A 23,177-nucleotide genomic window follows, 5' to 3' on the forward strand; every position below is an offset into this window, starting at 1 on the left:
GGTGCTCCGCAACGGGAGAGGCCACAACAGTGAGAGGCCCGCGTACCGCCAAAAAAAAAAAAAAAAAAAAAAAAAATCAAAACTGATCTACTGAAGAGGATCCTCGGAACCATAAATACAAAATGCTCTAGAAAAATACGCATTTTTTGAAACTGTCAGCAGGGTGTTGAGGATTATGTTCCAAAACGATAAGATTTAAGTTTCAAAAAAAGGATTACACAGAGTCATCCTTTAAAAATGTAGGTGAGATCACATCACGCCTCTGCTCAAACTCCTCCGCACTGCACTATAAATTCTGAAACCCTCCCTGCCCATCAGCACCCAGCTGGCCCTCTCCTGCCTGATCACACCTCCTACTGCTCTGTCCCCTGCTCACTCCTCTCCAACCCCTGGGCTCCTCGCTATTCCCCACACAAGCCAGACAAGATTCCACCTCAGGGCCTTTGCACCTGCTGTTCCCTCTGCCTGACCAACCCTCCTGCCAACATCTCCAGCATGCCCCAGTCCCTGGCCTGATCTATTTTTCTCCATAGCACTTATTACCTCTTAATACACTATAATTACTCACTTATTCTATCATCATTTTCCTCCTCTAGAACGAAAGCTCCAGGAGGGCAGGGATTTTTAGGCTCTATCTCCAGTAGCCAGGACACTGTCAGGCACATAGGAGACCCTCAGAAATGTTTATTGAGGGACTTCCCTGGTGGCACAGTGGTTAGGAATCCGCCTGCCAAAGCAGGGGACACGGATTCGAGCCCTGGTCTGGGAAGATCCCACCTGCCGCGGAGCAACTAAGCCTGTGTGCCACAACTGCTGAGCCCGTGCTCTGGAGCCCACGAGCCACAGCTACTGAGCCCGTGCGCCTAGAGCCCGTGGTCCACAACAAGAGAAGCCACCACAGTGAGAAGCCCGTGCACCGTGACGAAGAGTGGCCCCCGCTCGCCGCAACTAGCGGGAGCCCGTGCGCAGCAACGAAGACCCAATGCGGCCAAAGATAAATAAATAAATTTATATTTAAAAAATGTTCACTGAATGAATAAATAAAATGCTTGATAAAAGGAAAGCAAATACATGATATAAATTCAGAAATGCCTCTAAAAGTTTTACATTTAGATTACAGATATAATAATGGGAAGAAAAAGACAAATTCACTTCTAAATGTTTTAAGGGATACTTTAAGGGTTTCTTAAAAAAGCACAGTGGGCTTCCCTGGTGGTGCAGTGGTTGAGAGTCCGCCTGCCGATGCAGAGGACGCAGGTTCGTGCCCCGGTCCGGGAAGATCCTACATGCCGCGGAGCGGCTGGGCCCATGAGCCATGGCCGCTGAGCCTGCGCGTCCGGAGCCTGTGCTCCGCAACAGGAGAGCAGTGAGAGGCCCGCGTACCGCAAAAAAAAAATAATAACAAAATAAAAATAAAAAAGCACAGTATCGATGTGGAGAAAGTGGAACCCTCATACATTGCTGATGGTAGTGTAAAAACGGTGCGGTGGCTATGGAAAACAGTCTGGCAGTTCCTCAAAAGGTTAAATGCAAAAAAAAAAAAAAAGGTTAAATGCAGAGTTACTATATGACCCAGCAATTCCACCCCTAGGAATATACCCAAGTGAACTGAAAATACACGTCCATATGAAACCTTGTATACTAATGTTTGTAGCAGCATATTCATAGTAGTCAAAAAGTGAAAACAACCCAGTGTCCATCAACTGATGAATGGATAAATAAAATACGGTATATCCATACCATGGGATATTATTCAGCAGTAATAAAACAATGAAATTCTGATATATACTACACCATGGATGAGCCTTGACAACATTATGTTAAGTGAAAAAACCCAGGCACAAAGACCACATATTATATGGCTCCATTTATGTGAAATGCCAAGAATAGGCAAATCTATACAGACAGAAAGCAGTTAGTGGTTGTCTAGGGCTGGGGGAGTGGGGGGGGGATGGGGAGTGACTACTAAGGGGTAAGGGGTTATTATTTGGGGGATGATGAAGATATTCTAAAATTGACCGTGGTGATGGTTGCACAACCCTGTGTATGTGCTAAAAAGCACTACACTCTTCAAACAGGTGAACTGTATGGCATGTGAATTAAATCTCAACCAAGCTGTTCAAAAAGAAAAGCACAACACCGAGAGCTTACCTTTCACAGACTTCATAGCCTTCATTGACACTCACTGCTTTGTACTTCCTATTGCCCTTGGTCCTCTCCAGCTCCCAGCACCAGTCCTGAAGTGTGTCAAACATTACGGCATGGCTCTTGGGGTCGGCAGCTAACAACACAAACGGAGAAAGACGGTAAAATCTTGTCGTGAAGCCCTGGTATTTTAATGGTGTGAAAGTGGCTCCTCGGGCCCCAACTTCCTCCATGAAGCCCATTTTTATCCCCACCGCATGAGCTCACTGCTTCATCCTAACCTTGTTCCTTTTTTCTGTCATGCATCCAAAATTATGAGTGAGGCTCTGTCTTTTTGTGCTGGGCGAAAGCAGCTGTTCTTGTTCCATTCCGTGCAAAAGTAATTTATAGCTCCATTTTCAGTCATCTGACCATGAGATAATTTATATAACATAAAAAGATCCTGTGCAGCACTAAAAGACAGGCTTGGCACAAATGCTAAAATAATAAAATATTTTTAGCCCTACCAATGTGTGCATAAGATGGCAAACTCATTTGAACAGCATGTCAGATTCTGAGCGTGAAGCCTCCTTCAGTGTGAAGATGCGCTGCCCAAAAGGGGCGTTTGCAGTGTGACACCTGGTTTCTGAGGGCTGTAAACAAATCAGACAGCTATGGTGAAGGTCAGGGCCTGCAAGCCAAGGGCCACATCACGGTGACGGGGACTTCTGCCCCTAACCTTGCCGCTACCTGCTAGGAGAAAGTGCCCAGGAGCACTGCGCTTGCAGCCCAGCAGGTGTGTCCTTGGTCCTCTCTCAAGCCACAGCACAGCTTGACGGGGGTGACATGCACCAAAACCAATACCCTAGGGTATTTACACAAATCAGTTCATTCAAGCCTGTGCACATCTTAAAAAAACAAGCCTTGGGACCTCCCTGGCGGTCCAGTGGTGAAGAATCCACTTTCCAATGCAGGGGACGTGGGTTTGATCCCTGGTTGGGGAACTAAGATCCCACATGCCACGGGGCAACTAAGCCCGCGTGCCACAACTACTGAGCCCACAAGCTCTGGAGCCTGAGTGCCACAACTAGAGAGAGAAAACCTGCGTGCCACAACTAGAGAGAAGCCCACGTGCCGCAATGAAGACCCGACGCAGCCAAAAAAATAAACAAATTTTTAAAATAAACAAAAATATCAAAAAAAAAAAAAGCAAGCCTTCCTGGAAAAACAAAGTGTTTAATAAAACTCCCACCTGGTCCTTTTAATACAAACAGATTATAGTACAAAGGATGACAAGACAAATAATGATTTAAAAGACAACAGTTAAGCTTATATAGCACTTAGTATGCCAGGCACTATCCTGAGCATATTACATATAATAACTCAATCCTCACAACCCTACAGCGTAGGTAGTATTATTTCCTCCATTTTACAGATATGGCACAGAAAGGTCAATTAACTTGCCCAAGGTCACAGAGCTAGGCAATGGCAGAAATGGAATTCAAACCCAGACAGCAGTAAAGGAAATTTCCATAAAGTAATAAATGCAAATATTAATAAATTCCCCCATGGACATAAGTAGTAACAATACTCCTAGGACCTTTTAGCCAAAGTACATTTGTGAATTATTAAGCCTGAGTAAAATGAAAGATGTTCAGACTGCAAAGCACCCATCTCTACAAACCCCTACTCAATCAAAAAGCAAATTGGTCAACTTGCACCTATCAGTTATAATCTTTACTCATCAAAAAAAAAAGGAGGGTGGAAGGAGAAAACAAGCATAGAATTCAGACAGAATAGAAGATGCTATCTATCCTGGGCTTTCTGGCACAAAAAGCCACCACAAGGTAATGAGCTCAGTAGTTGTGGTGCGCGGGCTTAGTTGCCCCACGGCATGTGGGATCTTACTGCCAGGGTCAGTCAAGGTAAGGGTTTTGGCACACAGATCAACACATGCTGGGGAGCCGAGAAACCATCCTGTGCTGGGTCCAGACCAAGAATCAGGATATAAGGAAGTGGCAGAATTCCTAAAAGTAGAGTATGATTTTCAAATGTAGACCCAATAAATGTTTATGTAAATTACAGCAATCAACAAAGAAGTCATATTTTGTATATCTCCTATTGCAACAAGCTGTTGTCAGCCAGCACCCAGCTAATCAGCACTTATACATATGGCTAGAGTGAAAAGATCATTCACAAAGATGAACTTACTGAATTAAGGAACAAATTTTATGCTCGGCCTGATAGTAGTGCTAAGTATATTTTATGTCAGTGTAGCTCTCTGAGCATAATCTGTCCTGAATAAGCAGTTACACTCTCAATTAACCCTCATTTAATGACTGCACCCTGTGCGCCATGCATTTAACAATTTGTAATTTTCACAACACTTCAAGGGAAGCATTAACAATACTATTTTTTGAAATGAGAAAACAGAGGCCCAAGAGTTAAGTGCCATCCCCAGGATCACACAGCTACGAGGCAGCTGGACAAGGATTTGAACTCAGGTGGGACAGACCTGGAAATTCATACCTTTTCTACTAGATCACCATAGTCCCCCAAATGCAAGCTACTCTCTTAGATATCTACATCTCTGCACACGCCTGTCCCGTCGCCTCAAATACTCCTGCGTGCCTACCGGACACCCCACATCCTTCACCAGCAGTTCAGGACCAGCCGTCGCCCTCTGACAGCCCTCCCTTCCCCAGCGTGGTCGTTCCCTCCCACCAGAGGACACACCTCTCTGACTTGAAGCTCTTAGAGGGCAGGGATTTAGTCCTGTTCATATCCCCAGGGTGCGTGACCCACAGCAAGCGTTCGATAAACATTTACCAAATGAGCAGTTAGTGACAAAGCAACTCTGCATTCCAGAAAGCATGATATATGCAGTTAAACTAACATGCCACCTCCCTGATGAAAGGCACATGGCACTCAGGATCAGTAAACATCAACTTCACGTTAAGAGTAATGGGCAAATAGGAAGGTAATGCACAACATGATAAATATAATTAACACTGTTGTACCTTATACACAAAAGCTGTTAGAGTAAATCCTAAGAGTTCTCATCACAAGGAAAAAAATTTTTTCTATTTCTTTAATGTTATATTTATATGAGATGACGGATGTTCACTAAACTTACTGTGGTCATCATTTCAAGATGTATGTAAGTCAAATCACTATGCTGGACACCTTACACTTCTACAGTAATGTGTCAATTATATCTCAATAAAACTGGAAGAAAAAAATAAAAATACTGTTAATAATTTGGAATTTAAAAAAAAGAGGAATGGACAGAGCAAGTGGACAGACGGAGGAGGAGAGACCCAGAGAAGGAAGAAGACAGACATCTGTAGAAACACTGTACAAAGCTAGGCATTATTAATAGCTAATTCAGATGACCACAGTTTCTTACTTAAAAGACTGCTCTCTTGTTCAAGGAACCGAATGGAAAACATTTGGAATTTTAAGTTTTCTAACCAAACTACTTTTCTGATGTGCTCTCTTAGGTACAACTGTTCCATTCCCCCAAACATTTGCTATAAGGCATGTTCTGGTTGTTTAAAAACTTTCTAGAATGCAAGACATTTTTTAGGGTCTCATGAAATGAAACCAAGTGTATTAAAGTGAAAAACAGAATCCAGGGACAGACAGAGTTATTTTAAACTTGTCTCAGTTTTGCTTCTCTATAGCCTCACATTCCCAATCATAATATACTGATTTTCTTTCATAAGCAACAAACAAGTAATCCCTCACAAAAAGCAAACAAACCTAAAAGATAAGTTAAAGAAACAAAGATCACAGGAAAGAAACAGAAAACTTTTTTTGAAAGAAATCTGAACGATTCACCCAAGCAAGAGGCGACCCATTGCTAGAGAAGAGGGGAACAAAACCCATGGATGGGTTTTCTCCCACAAGTTGCAGGTAGGAACTGGAAGGGGCCTGCCTACCTGCGGATGAAAGCTTACCTGTGTGGTTTTGTGCTGCAGTCGCATAGGAAAACAGAAACAATCGTTTAAGCAGCTTAGGGGCCTGGGTATGATGGATTATGCCACTGACAATCTGGAAAAGAACCAAGCGATGGATACAGTCATGCTTTTGGCAGATAAACACTGAGAGACAAGACCCAAGTTGTCTAGGTTTCCGTAATGCTAATGGGCTCCGATGGGCAGCTTGCTAACTAACTCTCACTGAGGTCTGTATCTGTGATGTGATCTCTTGAAATAATGCCAGATAAACAGAACGCTAACCATTTTGTCAGGTTTTTAAGAGCTTTGAGTTTCCAGGGCAATTTTTAAAACATAGTCTAATTTCTCAAAAACAAAGCACTAAAAAAACTTAAGCGCCATTTTCAGATACTCCAAAAATCTGACATGTCAAAGATATATAGCTGACCAGATAATAACCAAGATGCTTAGCTATTCTGTTCTACTTGTTGTGGCCTTAAGGATCTTCTTCTAGAAGACAAGGCAATCAATCTCTCATGCTTTTTGTCTGAAGTTCCAAACAAAAGTTATGTTTGGATAGATGACTAAAATCATCATTCAAAATAAAGTTTCTGGGGCTTCCCTGGTGGCGCAGTGGTTGAGAGTCCGCCTGCCGACGCAGGGGACACGGGTTCGTGCCCCGGTCCGGGAAGATCCCACATGCCGCGGAGCGGCTGGGCCCGTAAGCCATGGCCGCTGGGCCTGCGCGTCCGGAGCCTGTGCTCCGCAACGGGAGAGGCCACAGCAGTGAGAGGCCCATGTACCGCAAAAAAAAAAAATAATAATAATAATAAAGTTTCTGGCTTCTCAGGGGATTTTCCATGTCTACACCACTCTTTTTCCTGCTCAGAACAGATACTGGAGTCATGTTTATTATTCTAACTGATCTACCACACTACCTGAAAGAAAATTAAAAGTATACCTGAAAAGAAGGCATAACTCACTGCAGCCAAAGACAACAGATAAACTGGTCTCTCCCTAGGTTTCCCCCGATGTATCTACCATGACAGTGGCAAATCTGAGACCTTCAATATCTTAAGAGAAATCTTGGAAGCTACAATAACCACTGTGACCAGTTTGCCCAGTTACACATCTCAATGTGCTGCAGCAAACAGATTAAGTAAGGGACCAAGAGCACAGGCTCATTTGGTGACTCACTTTGCCCATAACCGTGTACCTCCCCCTCCTTCCACACATAACCACGACCTCCCAGATGTCAACTCCTTCATGCCAGGAGCTGGGGGTCACTGCTGCTGCCTTTTGGAAAGGCTGTCAGAGGTGGGGAAAGGGGGTTGCTTCTAGCTGCTCCATCCTCCCCTTCCCCTGACGGCCTTCTGATCCTGGTTTACCACCTCCCACCCTCTGCAGGCTCTGGGAATGAACACATTATGAACTGAAGGATTAAACGCAGCATGTGCCAAGATAATATAGTCCTGCTCTACCAAATTCTCTCTCAATTCTAATCTAAGCACACGCGATTATAACCAATTTCAACTTTACAGGATGAAAGGCTCCCCTCAACCTTCGTGCAACGGAAGCAAGAACTGAAGTGGGGAAAACCTGATGGGAAATAAAACAGAAAAACACATGCGACTAGTTACCCTTTTGACTTCCTCTTCTTTTGTGTATCTCAGACAAAAGTGGAATACCCGGAGGTCTTTGCAGTGAATGATGAGTTTCTCAGGGTATTTCTTCAGCTGTCCAAAGAGAGTCTTTTTTTTCTCATCAAACACTACACATCAACAATGAAAGCAAGAAGGGAAATCATGTTATAAGACAACAATTAAATGCTAAAGAAACAAGGTAGACTATTAACTTCCAAGGGCGCCTCTCAAAAGTGAGAGGAAAGGCACCAGCTTCTAAGTAACTGTCAGCAGGGCCCAGTCCCACTCAGCAGGGGCCCTGGTCTCTGAAACAGCCAGGCTTCCTCACTCCTCCCGAGGAAGCACAAGACCCACATGGACTGGCCACTGTTGGCAGAACTGACTCCTGCAGAAAACCCAGCTCTGAAAGCTGAGATTACGAAAGATGGGAGATCACCAGGGATCTGCTTTTGGGACAGTCAACTCCCAGGTTTATGGCTGGGGCCCCTCCTGACACCCTCCTCCCTTTCCCAGAGTTTGGACCACGCAGCACCTCTTGGTGCTGGGAACACCATAAATGGCTACTGAATGATTTCTGACAAAGCCCTGACTACAAAAATAGAGAAGTGGAGCCCAGAGAGGCTTTGTTTAGTCAGAAGAAAAGACACCCGAGTGTGGTACGACAGACCTTTATCAGGTGAGCCTTTAAAGTGAGATCTGCACAGCTAACGTTGACATTATGATCAACATCTATCATGTAATGGCACCGTGGAGTATTAGAAAGAACAGGTTCCATGTTCAAGTCCAAGCTCCTCCAGCTAAGCGACCCCAAATAAGCCACTTCGCATCTCAATTCTATCACCCATAAAACTGATTTAAACAAGATAAATATGTGAAGAAATTTCAGTAAACTATAAAGGACCAAAAAAAAAAAAAAAAAAAAAAAAAAAACACTCATCATTATCAGCTATACTTTCAAAGGCTGGCAACACCCCAGGGGAAAACAGATACTCACCTCCGTAAATCTGATCAACACAGTGGAGGGTAATGTCATTTTCTCCTATAACCTTATTCTTAAACTGCGTTTCCTAAAAAATTCAAAAGGAAACAACTGTGATTCCTTGCTATGCACTGTGACATTTACAGGTAGAGCAAATCACCATCCTCCACTTGCATATAAAGAAAAATGGGGAGTGGGTGGGGGGAATGGGTGAAGGTGGTCAAAAGGTACAAATTCAGTTATAAAACAAGTCCTGGAGATGTCATGTACAGCACGGTGACTAGAGTTAATAACACTGCACTGTACATTTGAAAGTTGCTCAGAGGGTACATCTTAAAAGTTCTCATCACAAGAAAAAAATTGTTTAACTATGTGATGTGATGGATGCTAACTAAACATATTGTGATGATCATTTCACAATATACACATACACCAAATTCATCACGTTGTACATCTTAAACTAATACAACGTTAAATGTCAATTATACCTCAGTAAAGCTAGAAAAAATAAACGAAAAGGTATACTCCTACACAAACAAACAGGGAAATGTAGTCACATCCCTAGGAGAGGGACGATGAAGGAATGAAGTGTGTGAGAAATGCTGCGAACACTCGTTTTCAAACCCAGACAGGACATGCCATTCCCGGCTGCTCCCAGGCCAACCCACCAGGCCGCATGCACAACACCCTGAGAGATGCTGGCAGGTGGTGCATAGGTTCAGATTTCTCCACACAAATGCAGACAGGTGAGTGACAGAGCTACGAGAAGGCAGGAAGAAAACCCCGGGAGATTCAAGCTCTGTAAACGCTGCCTCTGTACACGACTAGGAACCAGGCCGCTACAGCCACAACCGCACAGAAGCCCACGCTGCCAGGTGGCGGGGTGCTGGCGTGGCCGGGCCAGCCGGTTCCCATTACCACCAGCGCGCCCTGAGGGGTTGCTCACTCTTCCTAAGGGGGCCAAGTCTTACAAGCACAGAGCAACCACAAAGTAAACCCAAACTCAGTGCTGCATTCAGTGCCAGTTTCATAACTGAATTCAGTTCCTAAATTTGAGGAAGAGTTCAGTACAGACAAAACATGGGGAACTAGTATATTTGGGGAGATGTGATTCCCATGAGTGATACGTACTGTGCTGAAATACAGAAGAAAATTAAAAGCTGATGGTGTCAACCTATGAGGTCAAACGCAAGCCAGCGTGACGTGAGGCACTGGTGGGAAACTGCAGAGTGGTCCTCCCACTGAAAGGAGATGCCAAAGGAGAGAGAGCAGACTAGTGGTAAGAAAGACTCTGGCCTTTGTGTTTACGTGCCTTAGGGGTGAGTTATTGAGAAGCTGGGAGAAAAGACAATGGGGCCACCAATGCAGTGCTCCCACAAACTCAGCCAAGTGCAGCTCATACATACATCATTATCCAACGCAGATTCGTCATCGCCCAAGAAAGCAATCTTGAAGTCTGTGCAGACAAGCCTCCCATAGATTCCACGCTGACAGGAATCTTCCTGGACACACTTCAGCACTGTGCTGGCTTCACAGAGCAGCTGTTCACCTGATCAAAACCAAAACAAGTCCTCCTCAGGGTCCTCAGGCAACATGCAGAATGCAAACAGTACAAGCTTCCCGGCTCTATCCCCGTAAGACAAACACGCACTACAACACAGCACACAGGAGCTGCAAAACGTGGGGAGAAGATGACGCAGAGTGGCAACCGTGGAGAAGTGAAATTGCAATGACTCGGATACACTTTTACATGGGGCACTTCTCTATCTTCTCACTGTGAATACTGGACGTGTCCAAACAGGTAGAAATGATCTCGGCTACACTTACAAACACAGATCTTAGTGCTTTTATCACCTGGACCCAAGCAGAAGTTCTGGAGAAGCGGTACCCAAGTGAGCAAAGCCAGAAGGGCTGGCCAGCAAGCTCTGGCACGTAGCTCTGGAGCCCCCCTTCCTGTGAGGGTGGGCCATTCCTCACCCCGGAACGGCAGAAAGGGGGCGGGTGCCTCCCTGGCCCGGGGCCCTAAGGCAGCTTCCTCAGGCACAGAGGGTGCAGCACGACTGCACTCATTCTGGCTCCACGGACAAGGATGGGAGGAAAAGGGAGGTCAGAGGTTTGTGGGAAAAAAACCTGTTTCCTCTCTTTCTTAGTTGAGAGTATTTCCTCTCAGTGTGTCACCTTTCCTGCTCTATCTGCAGACGCCCAGCAGCATGAGAGCTGTATTTCCTGGTGATAGAGAGTACTTCTCACTATAGTCAAAAAGATGAGGATTTAGGGATAGGCAGGAAGTGGAGAGGCTCATGAGGGCTGGATGCCTGCGTAAGGGCAGGAAAAAAAGAAGGATACAGGGGAAATGAAAAACTAAGTGTAAAATTTAAAACAAAAACTAAGTGTAAATACTTTGTGACAAGAAAGAAAAAGGAATTTTCTTCTCATCCAACAGGTAACCATCTTCTCCCTAGAATCTCCCTCTGGATACTTCCTTCAATGTCTTTAAATTTACCATTTGGCTCAAAATTCATTTATTCTAACTTTCGATATGAAAACAAAGAAGAATTTCAGACACTAAGACTATCAGGGGACACATATTATATTTCATCTTGTTTTTTTCTCTCTTCCAAGGGGTTAATTACAATGGAAATACAGGAAGATGGCTCTGTCACCAGGTCAGCCTCTACAGAGACCACTCGGCTTGAAGAAAACAGTGAAGTCAGGGCCTCATTAGGGTTTAAAATAGTCCCAGAAAAAGTGCTTCAGCTGAATCCGAGGTAGAAGACACGTGAGCAAGGCTTCCTGTGCTTTCAACTCCTGGTGTAAAACAACTTTAATGGTGAGCCTCTCCCAAGACCAGGCAAGCCATATGGGTCCATGGTCAGACACTGGAGACCAGAAGTTGGCACACAGGAGCTAAAACGACATCCAGGAGAGGTTCTGCAAGCACGGCAACCTGCACCACACTTGTCAGCTTGTACGTTCAAAGTCTCAGGTCATGGGAGGCACGAGCTGGAAAAGATCACAGTCTAGTCTAGGAAACCTGGGCTGCACACCTAGAAGAGGCCATCAGGAATCCAGGGGAATGGAGAATGTACATGACACTAAGCTAAAGACATAAGTAAATTTCAGAATCTACAATATAACCCAAGAAGAGGAAATACAATAGGATATATGGATTGAGGTTTAGGCCATTATTATTGGGAAAAGCCTTCCAAACTTAAAAACATTTTTTAAAAAGTTAGAGATTCTGATATGTTTACTAAATAAGGTGGATCAGTCAGAAACTTGTACATATTCATATCCTCTCAATAAAATGGAATAAAATTAAAAGAACCAGAATGAGGACTCAATTGTTTTGGGAAGTGTATCTAAAAATACTTATGAAAAAAGCTATTTGGGACTGGAAAAAAGAAAGTAGCAAAACAATCGAACGCACAACTCACTGGATAGCCCCATATATGGAGAGGCTACACTACCAAGAAGTTTGTTTCTGAATTCAGAAATGATTAAAACTTGACTTAAGCTATAGAGTCACTCTCCTCCATCAGAAAGAAAGAAAAAGAGAGAGAGAGAGAGAGAGAGAGAGAGAGAGAGAGAAGAGAGGGAGAGAGGGGAGAGAGAAAGAGAGAGGGAGAAAGAAAGAAAGAAAGAAAGGAAGGAAGGAAGGAAGGAAGAAAAGAAAGAAAGGAGGGGGGGAGGGAGGGAGGAAGAAAGAAAGAAGGGAGGGAGGGAGGAAGAAAGGAAGGAAGGAAGAAATCCAACCAATCCAGGCTCCTTGGTGATGACCGAAGAGCAAAGCCCTGGCAGCCCCAGGGTTGGTTAAACCCCAGTAGGGGTCAGGTGTAGGGATATGCAGGGGACCAGGATCTTCCTGACTTGGGACCAGACTACTGGATGGGGCCAAGTAAGGCACCCTGAAAAAAGACCTCATTTGCTTACAAAAGAGGTGAGAATTTCCCACGTTTATTTTCGTCAGCTATGGGGAAGGGGAAACAAAAATTCTTTGTAGCTGTTGAAATACTCGGTCCCAGGTATACAGTTACTGAACTAAAGACATTGATATTTTTGTCCAACTCATTACTGTCACACACTGTCTGGATGAAAACAAAGGAGTTTATATATAGTGCTACTAGGGATGACACAATTTATCACTGGCTTTGAATTGCACATGAGGTAAGATGCTAACATGACTGTTACCTGGCAACAAGTGAAGCGTTACTTCCTTCTCTGTTACTTCCTTTTCGTTTGTGTGAATTTCCTAAAAGAGAAAAGGGTAATATTTTTGTTTATTTAAGGGCTCAAAATGAATAACATAAAGCCATACTTTCAGAATACACACTAAAACATCATATTCGCTCAGGAGTTTTTTGTTTATGTGACAAGCTAAGTTTTGTTTTTTTAATTGAAGTATAGTTGATTTACAATGCTGTGTTAAGGGGTTTTTTTGTTTTGGGGGTTTTTTTTTTGCGGTACGCGGGCCTGTCACTGCTGCGGCCTCTCCCGTTGCGGAGCACAGGCTCCGGACGCGCAGGCTCAGCGGCCATGGCTCACGGGCCCAGCCGCTCCGCGGCACGTGGGATCTTCCCGGACCGGGGCACGAACCCGTGTCCCCTGCATCGGCAGGCGGACTCTCAACCACTGCGCCACCAGGGAAGCCCCTTTTTAAGTATTTTTAACTAAAGGAAGTCAGAAAATTTCAACAAGTTGGTTCAATGTATTACACTGATTATTTAGAACTGACAGCTATCAGTTGTCCCAAGTGGAGGGACAGGGATGGGCACTCCCCATGTAAAGGAACAAATGTCACAGAGCAAAGAAAAGCAGCTCAAGCAGAGTCACAAAGAGAATGGAAGACAGTCCACAGAATGATTCCCCTCTTTCTCCAGTGAAAATCAAGGATCGAAAACAAAAGAAGGTTGTTGTGTGCTTTTGAGAGAAAATGAACCTGTGTAAAGGGCTTGAAGGTAAGAACAGGAAACTAGTGGCCTGGCCGAAAGGTCTGTTCGGTTTTTTCCATAAGATGGCTCTAGCAGCACTTAGTTGTCTTTAACTTCATTTGAAATAATTGTTAGACTGTACGTGACAGCTGTCATATCAGCGTGCATTTAAAAAGACTTATCAGGGGCTTCCCTGGTGGCACAGTGGTTGAGAGTCCGCCTGCCGAGGCAGGGGACACGGGTTCGTGCCCCGGTCCGGGAAGATCCCACATGCCGCGGAGCGGCTGGGCCCGTGAGCCATGGCCGCTGAGCCTGCTCGTCCGGAGCCTGTACTCCGCAACGGGAGAGGCCGCCAACAGTGAGAGGCCCGCGTACCACAAAAAACAAACAAACAAACAAACAATAAAAAGACTTATCAAAATTGGTGAATTTTTGTGTAGCCATTTTAATATTGAAGATGGAAGAAAAAAGCAACATTTTCAGCATATTATGCTTTATTATTTCAAGAAAGGTAAAAGCGCAACTGAAACGCAAAAAAAGATTTGTGCCGTGTATGGAGAAGGTGCTGTGACTGATCAAATGTGTCCAAAGTGCTTTGTGAAGTTTCGTGCTGGACATTTCTTGCTGGACGATGCTCCACAGTCGGGTAGACCAGCTGAAGTTGATGGCGATCAAATTAAGACATTAATTGAAAACAATCAACGTTATACCACGCGGGAGATAGCCAACATACTCAAAATACCCAAATCAAGCGTTGAAAATCATTTGCACCAGCTTGGTTACGTTAATCACTTTGATTGTTTGGGTTCCACATAAGTTAAGCAGAAAAATACCTTCTTGACCATATTTCTGCATGCGATTCTCTACTTAAATGTAATGAAAATGTTCTGTTTTTAAAACAAATCATGACGGGCGATGAAAAGTGGATACTGTACAATAACGTGGAACAGAAGAGAACGTGGGGTAAGCAAAATGAACCACCACCAACCACACCAAAGGCTGGTCTTCAACCAAAGAAGGTGATGTTGGGACTTCCCTGGTGGCGCAGTGGTTAAGAATCCGCCTGCCAATGCAGGGTACACGGGTTTGTGCCTTGGTCCGGGAAGATCCCACATGCCGTGGAGCAACTAAGCCCATGCGCCACAACTACTGAGCCTGTGCTCTATGAGCCCGCGCGCCTAGACCCTGTGCTCCACAACAAGAGAAGCCACTGCAGTGAGAAGCCCGCACACCGCAACAAAGAGTAGCCCCCACTCACCGCCACTAGAGAAAGCCCATGCGCAGCAGTGAAGACCCAATGCAGCCAAAAATAAAAAATTTTTAAAAATTTAAAAAAAACAACAAAGAAGGTGATGTTGTGTATATGGTGGGACTGGAAGGGAGTCCTTTATGATGAGCTCCTTCTGGAAAACCAAACGATTCATTCCAACAAGTACTGCTCCCAGTTAGACCAACTGAAAGCAGCACTTGATGAAAAGCGTCCAGAATTACTCAACAGAAAACGCATAATCTTCCATCAGGATAACGCAAGACTCCAAGTTTCTTTGATGACCAGGCAAAAACTGTTACAGCTTGGCTGGGAAGTTCTGATTCATCCGCCGTATTCACCAGACATTGCACCTTTGGATTTCCACTTATTTTGGTCTTTATAAAATTCTCTTAGTGGAAAAAATTGCAATTCCCTGGAAGACTGTAAAAGGCAACTGGAACAGTTCTTTGCTCAAAAAGATAAAAGGTTTTGGGAAGAGGGAATTATGAAGTTGCCTGAAAAATGGCAGAAGGTAGTGGAACAAAGGGTGAATACGTTATTCAATAAAGTTCTTTGTGAAAATGAAAAATAAGTCTTTTATTTTTACTTAAAAACCAAAGGCACTTTTTGGCCAACCCAATATGAACATATCAAGTCAACAGTGAGCCATCCACTCTGCAGCATACCAGGGCTCAGTCAAGGCGGCTGGGAACATACTTCCTCATTCTAAGTTACCTAAAACCATACGGCAGTGCAATGGGATGCAATCACTTCTAATAAGGAATCAAGGCCAGGTTCTGTGTCACTGTTTCTCAATAAAAATATCTTCAAATGCTTCTTTGCTGGGTTCAGTGTTTCTCAGATATTCAAAGATAATTAGCAATGCTTAATGAATTAATGGACCAAAACAACATTCATAAATGGCTGTTAACTTTAAGACTCAACAGGGGTTACATCTTTATGTAGATTTTCATTACTTTCAAAAACAAATTTATCCCCATACTAGAATATTCATGTTATACATTCTTCTGTTAGCACCTATAATATTACTTTTTAAGTACCCACGTGCATGCTTATCTCCCTCTCTAGAACAGTGTTTCTCCAACTAGGGCTTGCATCTATTAGTGGGTTGTAAATCAATTTAGTGGGTCAAAATCAAATTTTTCCATAATAAGAATAAGAAATATCATACAGTAAAAAACTGGAAAAAGAATGACTGTTAACATAACAAAAAGAGAGGCATGTTGGGCCCCCTCATCAACCTACCACACCATCTATGAAGAATTCTTGCCAAAATATCTGATCTCAATCTGCTTGAGCTGCTATGTCAACCTACCAATTTATAGGTTGAATACCGGGACGGAGAAACATGTTAAATGACACCATGGGGATGCAACCCATCAAATCCTGACTGTGGGAAATTCTACAACACACAACCAGTTCTGTCAACAAATAAAAATGGAATATTTTTGGTTTGTTTTGGGTAGAAGTCTCTGGTTGGCATGAGTTTTCTGAATCTGTTGATTCAGACTGAAGCACGGCACTAGAAGAAACCTGGGTACGGCTGAGGCAGGGAGAGCCCAGACAGCCCGTCTTGAGGCCAAAGAACAAGAACAAAGTCATGGTGTCTTCACAGAACCTGTTTTGCGTGTGATCTGTTTTGGAGATGCCTATGGTTTCCACCCCAGGAGATGCCAACACATCAAGCCTCTGTGAGGCAGTGTTCTCAAACCTGTGGAGTGTCAGAGCATCCGGGGAGCCTGTCACCTCTGCAGACATTCAGGCCGCGACACAAGCCTGAGGAGTCAGAGTGCGGGGGAGGCAGCCGAGCCTCAGGTTTTGTAGACGCTCCCCAGATGATCCTGATGCATTGCTCTAGGTTACAGAAGAGGGACTATTTTTGCATATGTAAATGCTATGAGTGTTTCGGTAACTTAGAAATTCTCATTGAGTGTTTTCATCATCTGTCATTGACAAAGAACTAAATTAAAGCACAAGTATTTTTGACAGGTTTATCATCTTTCTCTGAGGAAAGCAAAGCTATTCATTAAATTCAATCAGCTGTTAGAAAACTCTAGCAATCATCTTTAGTGCTTGGAACTGAAGCCAGCACGGAGAAGACTACCCTCTTGTTACGTCCGAGGAAGTATCATCTTCAGACGATAAAGATGTTATACTACCCCAAACTACCTACATACATCAATTCTTGAAATGGTTAGTGATATTCTTTGTTTACATTCCATAAACAAGACAATTAGGAGACATCTTTTAGAACTCTGTCCTACCCCAAACGCCCCTTCCCCAGACCACTGTCCCCTGCGCCCCACCTCCAGGAGATAGTCACCTCCTCCCCATTACCTGCGTGGGCTAACAGCAGTACCCGCAAACGGCTAATCATTTTATCTCCCCATTAATTTGGCTGAAGGGCCAAGAGAAGCTAATCAAACTGGCTGCTTCAACTACAGACTTGCAGATTTGGCCACAAAAATGGAGCCGCAGAGAAAGCTGTTCTGCAAAGAATGAGACACGTGAAGAAGACACGTGGAGATAAAAGCCCAACCCAGACACACAGCCGGGACTCCATGGCTTTCCAGGCTCTAGCGAGGCCCAGCCACGCCTCTGGCCCACAGTCCCATGAACCACACCTGTATCTTTATAAATGGATCCGCTCGTTAGCAAAAACTAGCTACAGCGGTTCTGCTGATTGTCACCAAGGGCATCAACTTAGACCAACTGCACTAACAACTGAGAAACCACAGATGACAGGATCACGTCCTGCAGCAGGTCAACGTGCAATATATCCGGGGCCGCAGGACTAGGAATCAATGTCAGAGCCACCAATCTCACGAGTAAGACTGGCAGGGGAGAAGGGCAGTGCACCGCCTGCTTCGTGAGCCTGAATATTCGCGCCCAGGAAGGAGGCAGGGTCCTTGGTGGCTTTCCCTCACTAGAAATGGCAAAGGAAGACTCCCACAGACCTGCTCTCCATTCTAAACACTGTCACAACATGGCATGTTCTCAAAGGGATGAAAATGAATCCATTTCCTGGGAGAAAAAAAGGAAAGGACTGGAGACATTTTCCCCACTCACCCTCGTCTTTGTAAAATGCCCCAGAAGCTTAGTACACATTTTTCATTTTAAAAGTAGGGACTCCCCTTCTCTAGAATAATGTTAAATACGTTCTGACGTTGGCAACAAGTTGCTGACCAAAAACTGATCTGTGAAAAGGGAAAACCCACCAAGCAGCTAAGTCATGGAGGAGTCACATATCTCATGAAGCGTGTGGGAATTTCAACACTGGATAGGGTGACAGAAAAACCACCAGGATTCCTAACAGTGCTCGACTTCCTACTAAAGCTGCCGCATTCATCAGACTTCCTTCAGCTGCAGAGAGGGAAAGGAGAGGTCAGAATAATGCAGTAAGATATACACCACTGCTGACAAGCCAGCATCCAAAAATAATCTAACCATCCAGTGCATGTGAGCCCCTGCCTCGAATGCCATGAAACAAATCACAAGACTTTATCCAAAACACAGATCGTGCAGCAACCTCATCTATTTGGAACACTGCTGAAAATCACGAAGTGAAAAAGACTTCTGAGCAGTAAAGACAGGTGTGTGCAAGTATGTGCACAGCAATCAAAGCCCTCCACAGGCTGTCAGTCCCAGCTTCCACTTCGACCAGACGCTTTTAACTATAATGATAAGAGCCAGCATTTATTAAGCTCTATGATGTGCCAGGTAAGTACACTTCATCAGTATCTCATTAATCCTCACAACAACTCTAGGACTGGCGTTACCTCCATTTTACAGGTGAAGAAACTTTGGCTTAAAGAGGCTCAAGAACTTCCCTTTTACAGGAAAATAAGTCACTAACCAAGGGTTCGGCCCAAGCCCCGACTAACTCGAGCCCACATTCCTCGCTGCTGTGTCCTAGTTCCAATAAACACGGTCTCCAGTTTCCTACCACAAAAGAAAAAAGTCGTCATAGCCACTGCGTATAACAGAAAACCAGTCTCCTGTTACAAAACTGATTAGAACAAATTAGAAAAATTCCCTTAAGAAAACTGTACTCCACTGTACAAGGATTTGCCTCACATAGGACAAAAGCACGTGAAAGCTAACATCAGCTACACTCCTGAGAATCTGCTGAGAGGTTGCAAAGCAGCCTGGTCGTTTCCATTCCACTGGTTCTCAAAAACTAGTTTCTTACCAAGTTCACATTCAGAATGTGCACATCTCGAAAGTGTGATGGACCTAGGGCCCCTCAGCAAAGGCAGAAAAAGGGAAGGGCCCTGCCAGATGATCACTGACCTTGAAAAGAATGGAGCGGGGGTCTCTACAATGAAGCTCTCATAGGCCAAAATGCTTATAAATGTTCACATCAATCCCTCATTGCTTACAAGGGCTCTGAGTCAAAAACCAAAGTTGTTATTCTCAGTTTAATTTTATCCAGCCAGAAGGGCAAATTCCAAGAGGCAACATAACATCCCTGAAGGTTCCAAAACACAATTTCCTTCTATCACATCTGGCACCAAGTGCTAAAAAGACATAACACAAACATTTTATTTCCTCCAAGTCGCTCCACTGGTCTAAAATGGACACTTAATACTCTGTTTTCTCCGCTAAAATAGAAAATCTGAGGGGAGAAATTCATTTGCATCTACATATTAGGTGGGAATCCATGTGTATCTTAGAACAAAATTTACCTTTTTTTAAAGCAGAGAGTTGTATTTTTAACACAGCCTAGTACTGACAATTTAAGTTTTGCCTTTCCCCTGGCTTCTCCAAACTTCTCTCTGTACATGTACTGAAAATAAATAATACAGACTTGAGGCCACAGTCCAAACCCAGCTCTGATACCTACAGACATGAACTTGGGCTTGCCATTTAACCTGAGCTTTGGTTTCCTCCTGTGTGAATGGGAATAATACCACCTCAGTATGAGGATAGGAAGAGAAACGGGTGTAAACACCTGGCATACATATTCAGTAAATGGGAGTTGTTACAATTGTTGGATCCAGCAGAATCTAAGCTTCTTGATTCCTTTCTTTTTTCTCCTCCTTTCTTTTGATGACTAAACAAAGAATTCCAACATACTACCTAAGAGTTGCAATTATTCAAGATTCTGAGTAGAATAATTTCTGCTTCTCTCTCAATCCTGTTTCCCACATCAAACTAAATTGACTCCACTCAGGAGGCTTCTCAATTCTTTTTTTTTTTGTGGATCAGAAACTCCTGCAATTAGCAACATCCAGGTTGGTCCTAATTCCATTAGACTTGGACTACACAGTAATACCTGAAGTCGTAGAAAAAGAAATGGCATTTTTCTGTTAATAGGATTTGTTTTCTACAATGACTTAGGTCCTGTCCTTTGGTGTCTTTTCTTCTGCAATAGAAAGTACTTTGAACCCACTATAAGATCAAAAGAGTAAACTAACGGCTTTCTTTCTTTTTTTTTTTGCCGTACGCGGGCCTCTCACCGCTGTGGCCTCTCCAGTTGCGGAGCACAGGCTCCGGACGCGCAGGCTCAGCGGCCATGGCTCACGGGCCCAGCCGCTCCGCGGCATGTGGGATCTTCCCGGACCGGGGCACGAACCCGTGTCCCCTGCATCGGCAGGCGGACTCTCAACCACTGCGCCACCGGGGAAGCCCACTAATGGCTTTCTTAAGAGAACACCGCATCTGAGGAAGGGACTGCTTGGGCATGCTGACAAAAGGTAAGCTTTCCCGACTGCTGAATTTATTCAAAGTAGATTAAGCTGGGAATTCCCTGGTGGTCAGTGGTTAAGACTCACAGCTTCGGGCTTCCCTGGTGGCGCAGCGGTTAAGAATCCGCCTGCCAATGCAGGGGACACGGGTTCGAGCCCTCGTCCGGGAAGATCCCACGTGTCGCGGAGCAACTAAGCCCGCGAGCCACAGCTACTACTGAGTCCGCGCGCCTAGAGCCCGTGCTCCGCAACAAAGTAGCCCCCGCTCGCCACAACTAGAGAAAACCCACGCGCAGCAGCGAAGACCCAATGCAGCCAAAAATTAAATAAATGAATAATAATAATAATAATAATAATAAAAAAGACTCAGAGCTTTCACTGCCATAGGCCTGGGTTCAATCCCTGGTCGGGGAACTAAGATCCCACAAGCTGCGGGGCGCGGCCAAAAAAAACAACCAAAGTAGATTAAGCTACTGAAAGATAGTAACAAATTGAGAATAAAAACCTGTATAAGCACTTGCGCACTGGCAGAAAGGAGCCACGCTGCAGGCAATCATCACTAATACCTAACCTGTCTCTGGTTAACACTTCCAAAAAAGTATAAATGTTCACTATCAATTCTTGCAAGATAATCAACTCAGGAAAAAAAATAAGCACCATCACCACTACCATCAACCACCCTCCAACCCCCCAATCAAAACATACACCAGTCCTGAGAAGAGAAATAACCTAGAGGACTCCAGTAAGTCAGGGTATGCAAAGAGGAATCATAAAGAAACCCTCCCCTCAAAAATAGTGAATTTTTTCCTTTACTCTGGGAAGCGACCTGTATGGGTGGTGGGGAGAAGGCAGGGAGCACAGAATGGAGAGTACTCATCAGCTAGGTCCCACAGTTCCTTTGCCTCTGTATTTTTACAGTAGCTTTTTGAACTCCACAAGAAAAACACAGAAAGAACAAACATGGAGATAATATTCCAAAGTTTTTGTTGTTGATCCGGGGAGAACGAGCATAGTTGAATGGAGAAGAGAGGAAGGGGTTAACAATAAGGTACAGCCCACGTCTGGATGCGCTGAAGCTGGTCATGGATCTTAAAGTGGGTTACAGGACGTGATGAGAGTCCCACGTGTATGTCCTACTCCTGACCATGCTGAGTTCTCAATGTGTATAAGCTGTTGTCTTCACGGGCAAATTTACTGGATGAGTGATTAAAGGCTGTCCAACCTGACCTTCACAATTGGATGAGTAAATACAATCTCTTCCTTACTGACGTCACAGATTACTACATCGTGACTCAGGGGTCGCTTGCAGACTGCAGAAATCACAAGTGTCCACGCTATGAATGCCAAAGTGGCTACCTTCAAGGGCCAGCCCTTACTGAGGCTGAAAGGTGAATAATGATGACACATTTCTAGAGCCTTTGTGGCAGGCATCGTTGAAAGGGCTTTATACTTATTAACTCAGTTAATTCTCACAGCAAGCCCTGGAGTAGGGCTCTTATAGCCACTGTTACCTCCAACTCTGCAGATGAAGCAGACACCCGGCTGGAATGTGGTGGAAGAAGTCAAACCTGGAGGCTGGCTCAGCCTGTGTTCTTACATGATGCCACACTACCTCTTCCGTGGAACGAAGAAAGCAAGGAAAACAGGACAGAAAGATCAGTGAATGTATCTGCTAGACCCACCTGAAACCAGGTCAAAGCAAGCATCAATAAAAGAGCCCAGGGAAAGCCTAAAATTGATTTGGAGAGGCAGACAGAGGCTGAAGGGACAGAAGCAAAAGAACAAAATACATCTACCCCCCAGGAGTAATGGCCGCTACGTGGGAAAGAAGGGGGGCTTCCTCAACACCAGCTGAGAGTTCACCTCCTATGACTCACTCCACTGGGTCCTCCAAGGCCTCAGTCTCTGGGTGTCACCCCAACCAACCCTTGAGAGTTCAGCAGGAATCTTCGATGTACCACACTCCAGGGAAGGCTCCAACCGCAAATGACGCTGCTATGTACAGTCTGGGCTACCCTGTGCTTCCCTTCAAGAGCATGTCATCCTAAGAGTCCCCCTTCACACCTCCTTCTCCTTCACCCTCAGTACCCAGTCCTTCACCACCAAATCCGATCAGTACCGTCCATTACATACGCCCAGAACCCATGCTCCTCTCTTACCTCCACAGCACCACCCTGGTCCAAGCTACCATCATCTCCCACCCGGACCACTGCAACAGCTTTGCACCTGCTAGACCTGCGTCTGCCTCTTTCTTATCCATTCTCACCCTAAAGTGGCAGTGATCCTTTCACAACACGGTCTGCTCTGGGTTACTGGTGGGAGGAGGGCAACAACCTCACAAAGCCCGCAAGGAGGCCCTGCACAGCCTCGTCCCCACCTCCTTGTCCACCCTGCTCTCCTGCCATCCTCCCCCTCAGTCTGCATGTTGGCCACACTGGCCCTCCTTCAGCCTCCCGTACCTGCCAAGCCCCTTCCTATCTTAAGTCCAAGTTCCTTCTGCTTGGACTGCGTCTCCTTACCCTCCTTGCCCTGTGAATTTTAAGTATCCACTGGACCTCAGGACAAGGGTCATTTCCTCTGGGAAGCCCTCTCTGTTTCC

At 44.7% G+C, this 23,177-nt stretch overlaps 1 protein-coding gene across 1 annotated transcript in view; it reads right to left on the minus strand.

Moving 5' to 3' along the window:
• Nucleotides 1-23,177, minus strand: part of MTMR12 (myotubularin related protein 12) — a 69,656-nt gene that overhangs the window by 28,769 nt on the left and 17,710 nt on the right. The window contains exons 2-7 of the mRNA XM_024121828.3: nucleotides 12,879-12,939; nucleotides 10,094-10,236; nucleotides 8,703-8,775; nucleotides 7,706-7,836; nucleotides 6,087-6,180; nucleotides 2,152-2,281 (exon numbers count right to left, since the gene is read on the minus strand). Of these exons, the coding sequence (XP_023977596.1) occupies nucleotides 2,152-2,281; nucleotides 6,087-6,180; nucleotides 7,706-7,836; nucleotides 8,703-8,775; nucleotides 10,094-10,236; nucleotides 12,879-12,939 (632 nt within the window). The remainder of the gene's footprint in view (nucleotides 1-2,151; nucleotides 2,282-6,086; nucleotides 6,181-7,705; nucleotides 7,837-8,702; nucleotides 8,776-10,093; nucleotides 10,237-12,878; nucleotides 12,940-23,177) is intronic.

The sequence above is a fragment of the Physeter macrocephalus genome, chromosome 8 (assembly GCF_002837175.3).
Source record: "Physeter macrocephalus isolate SW-GA chromosome 8, ASM283717v5, whole genome shotgun sequence".
In the NCBI taxonomy this organism is placed as follows: Eukaryota; Metazoa; Chordata; class Mammalia; order Artiodactyla; family Physeteridae; genus Physeter; species Physeter macrocephalus.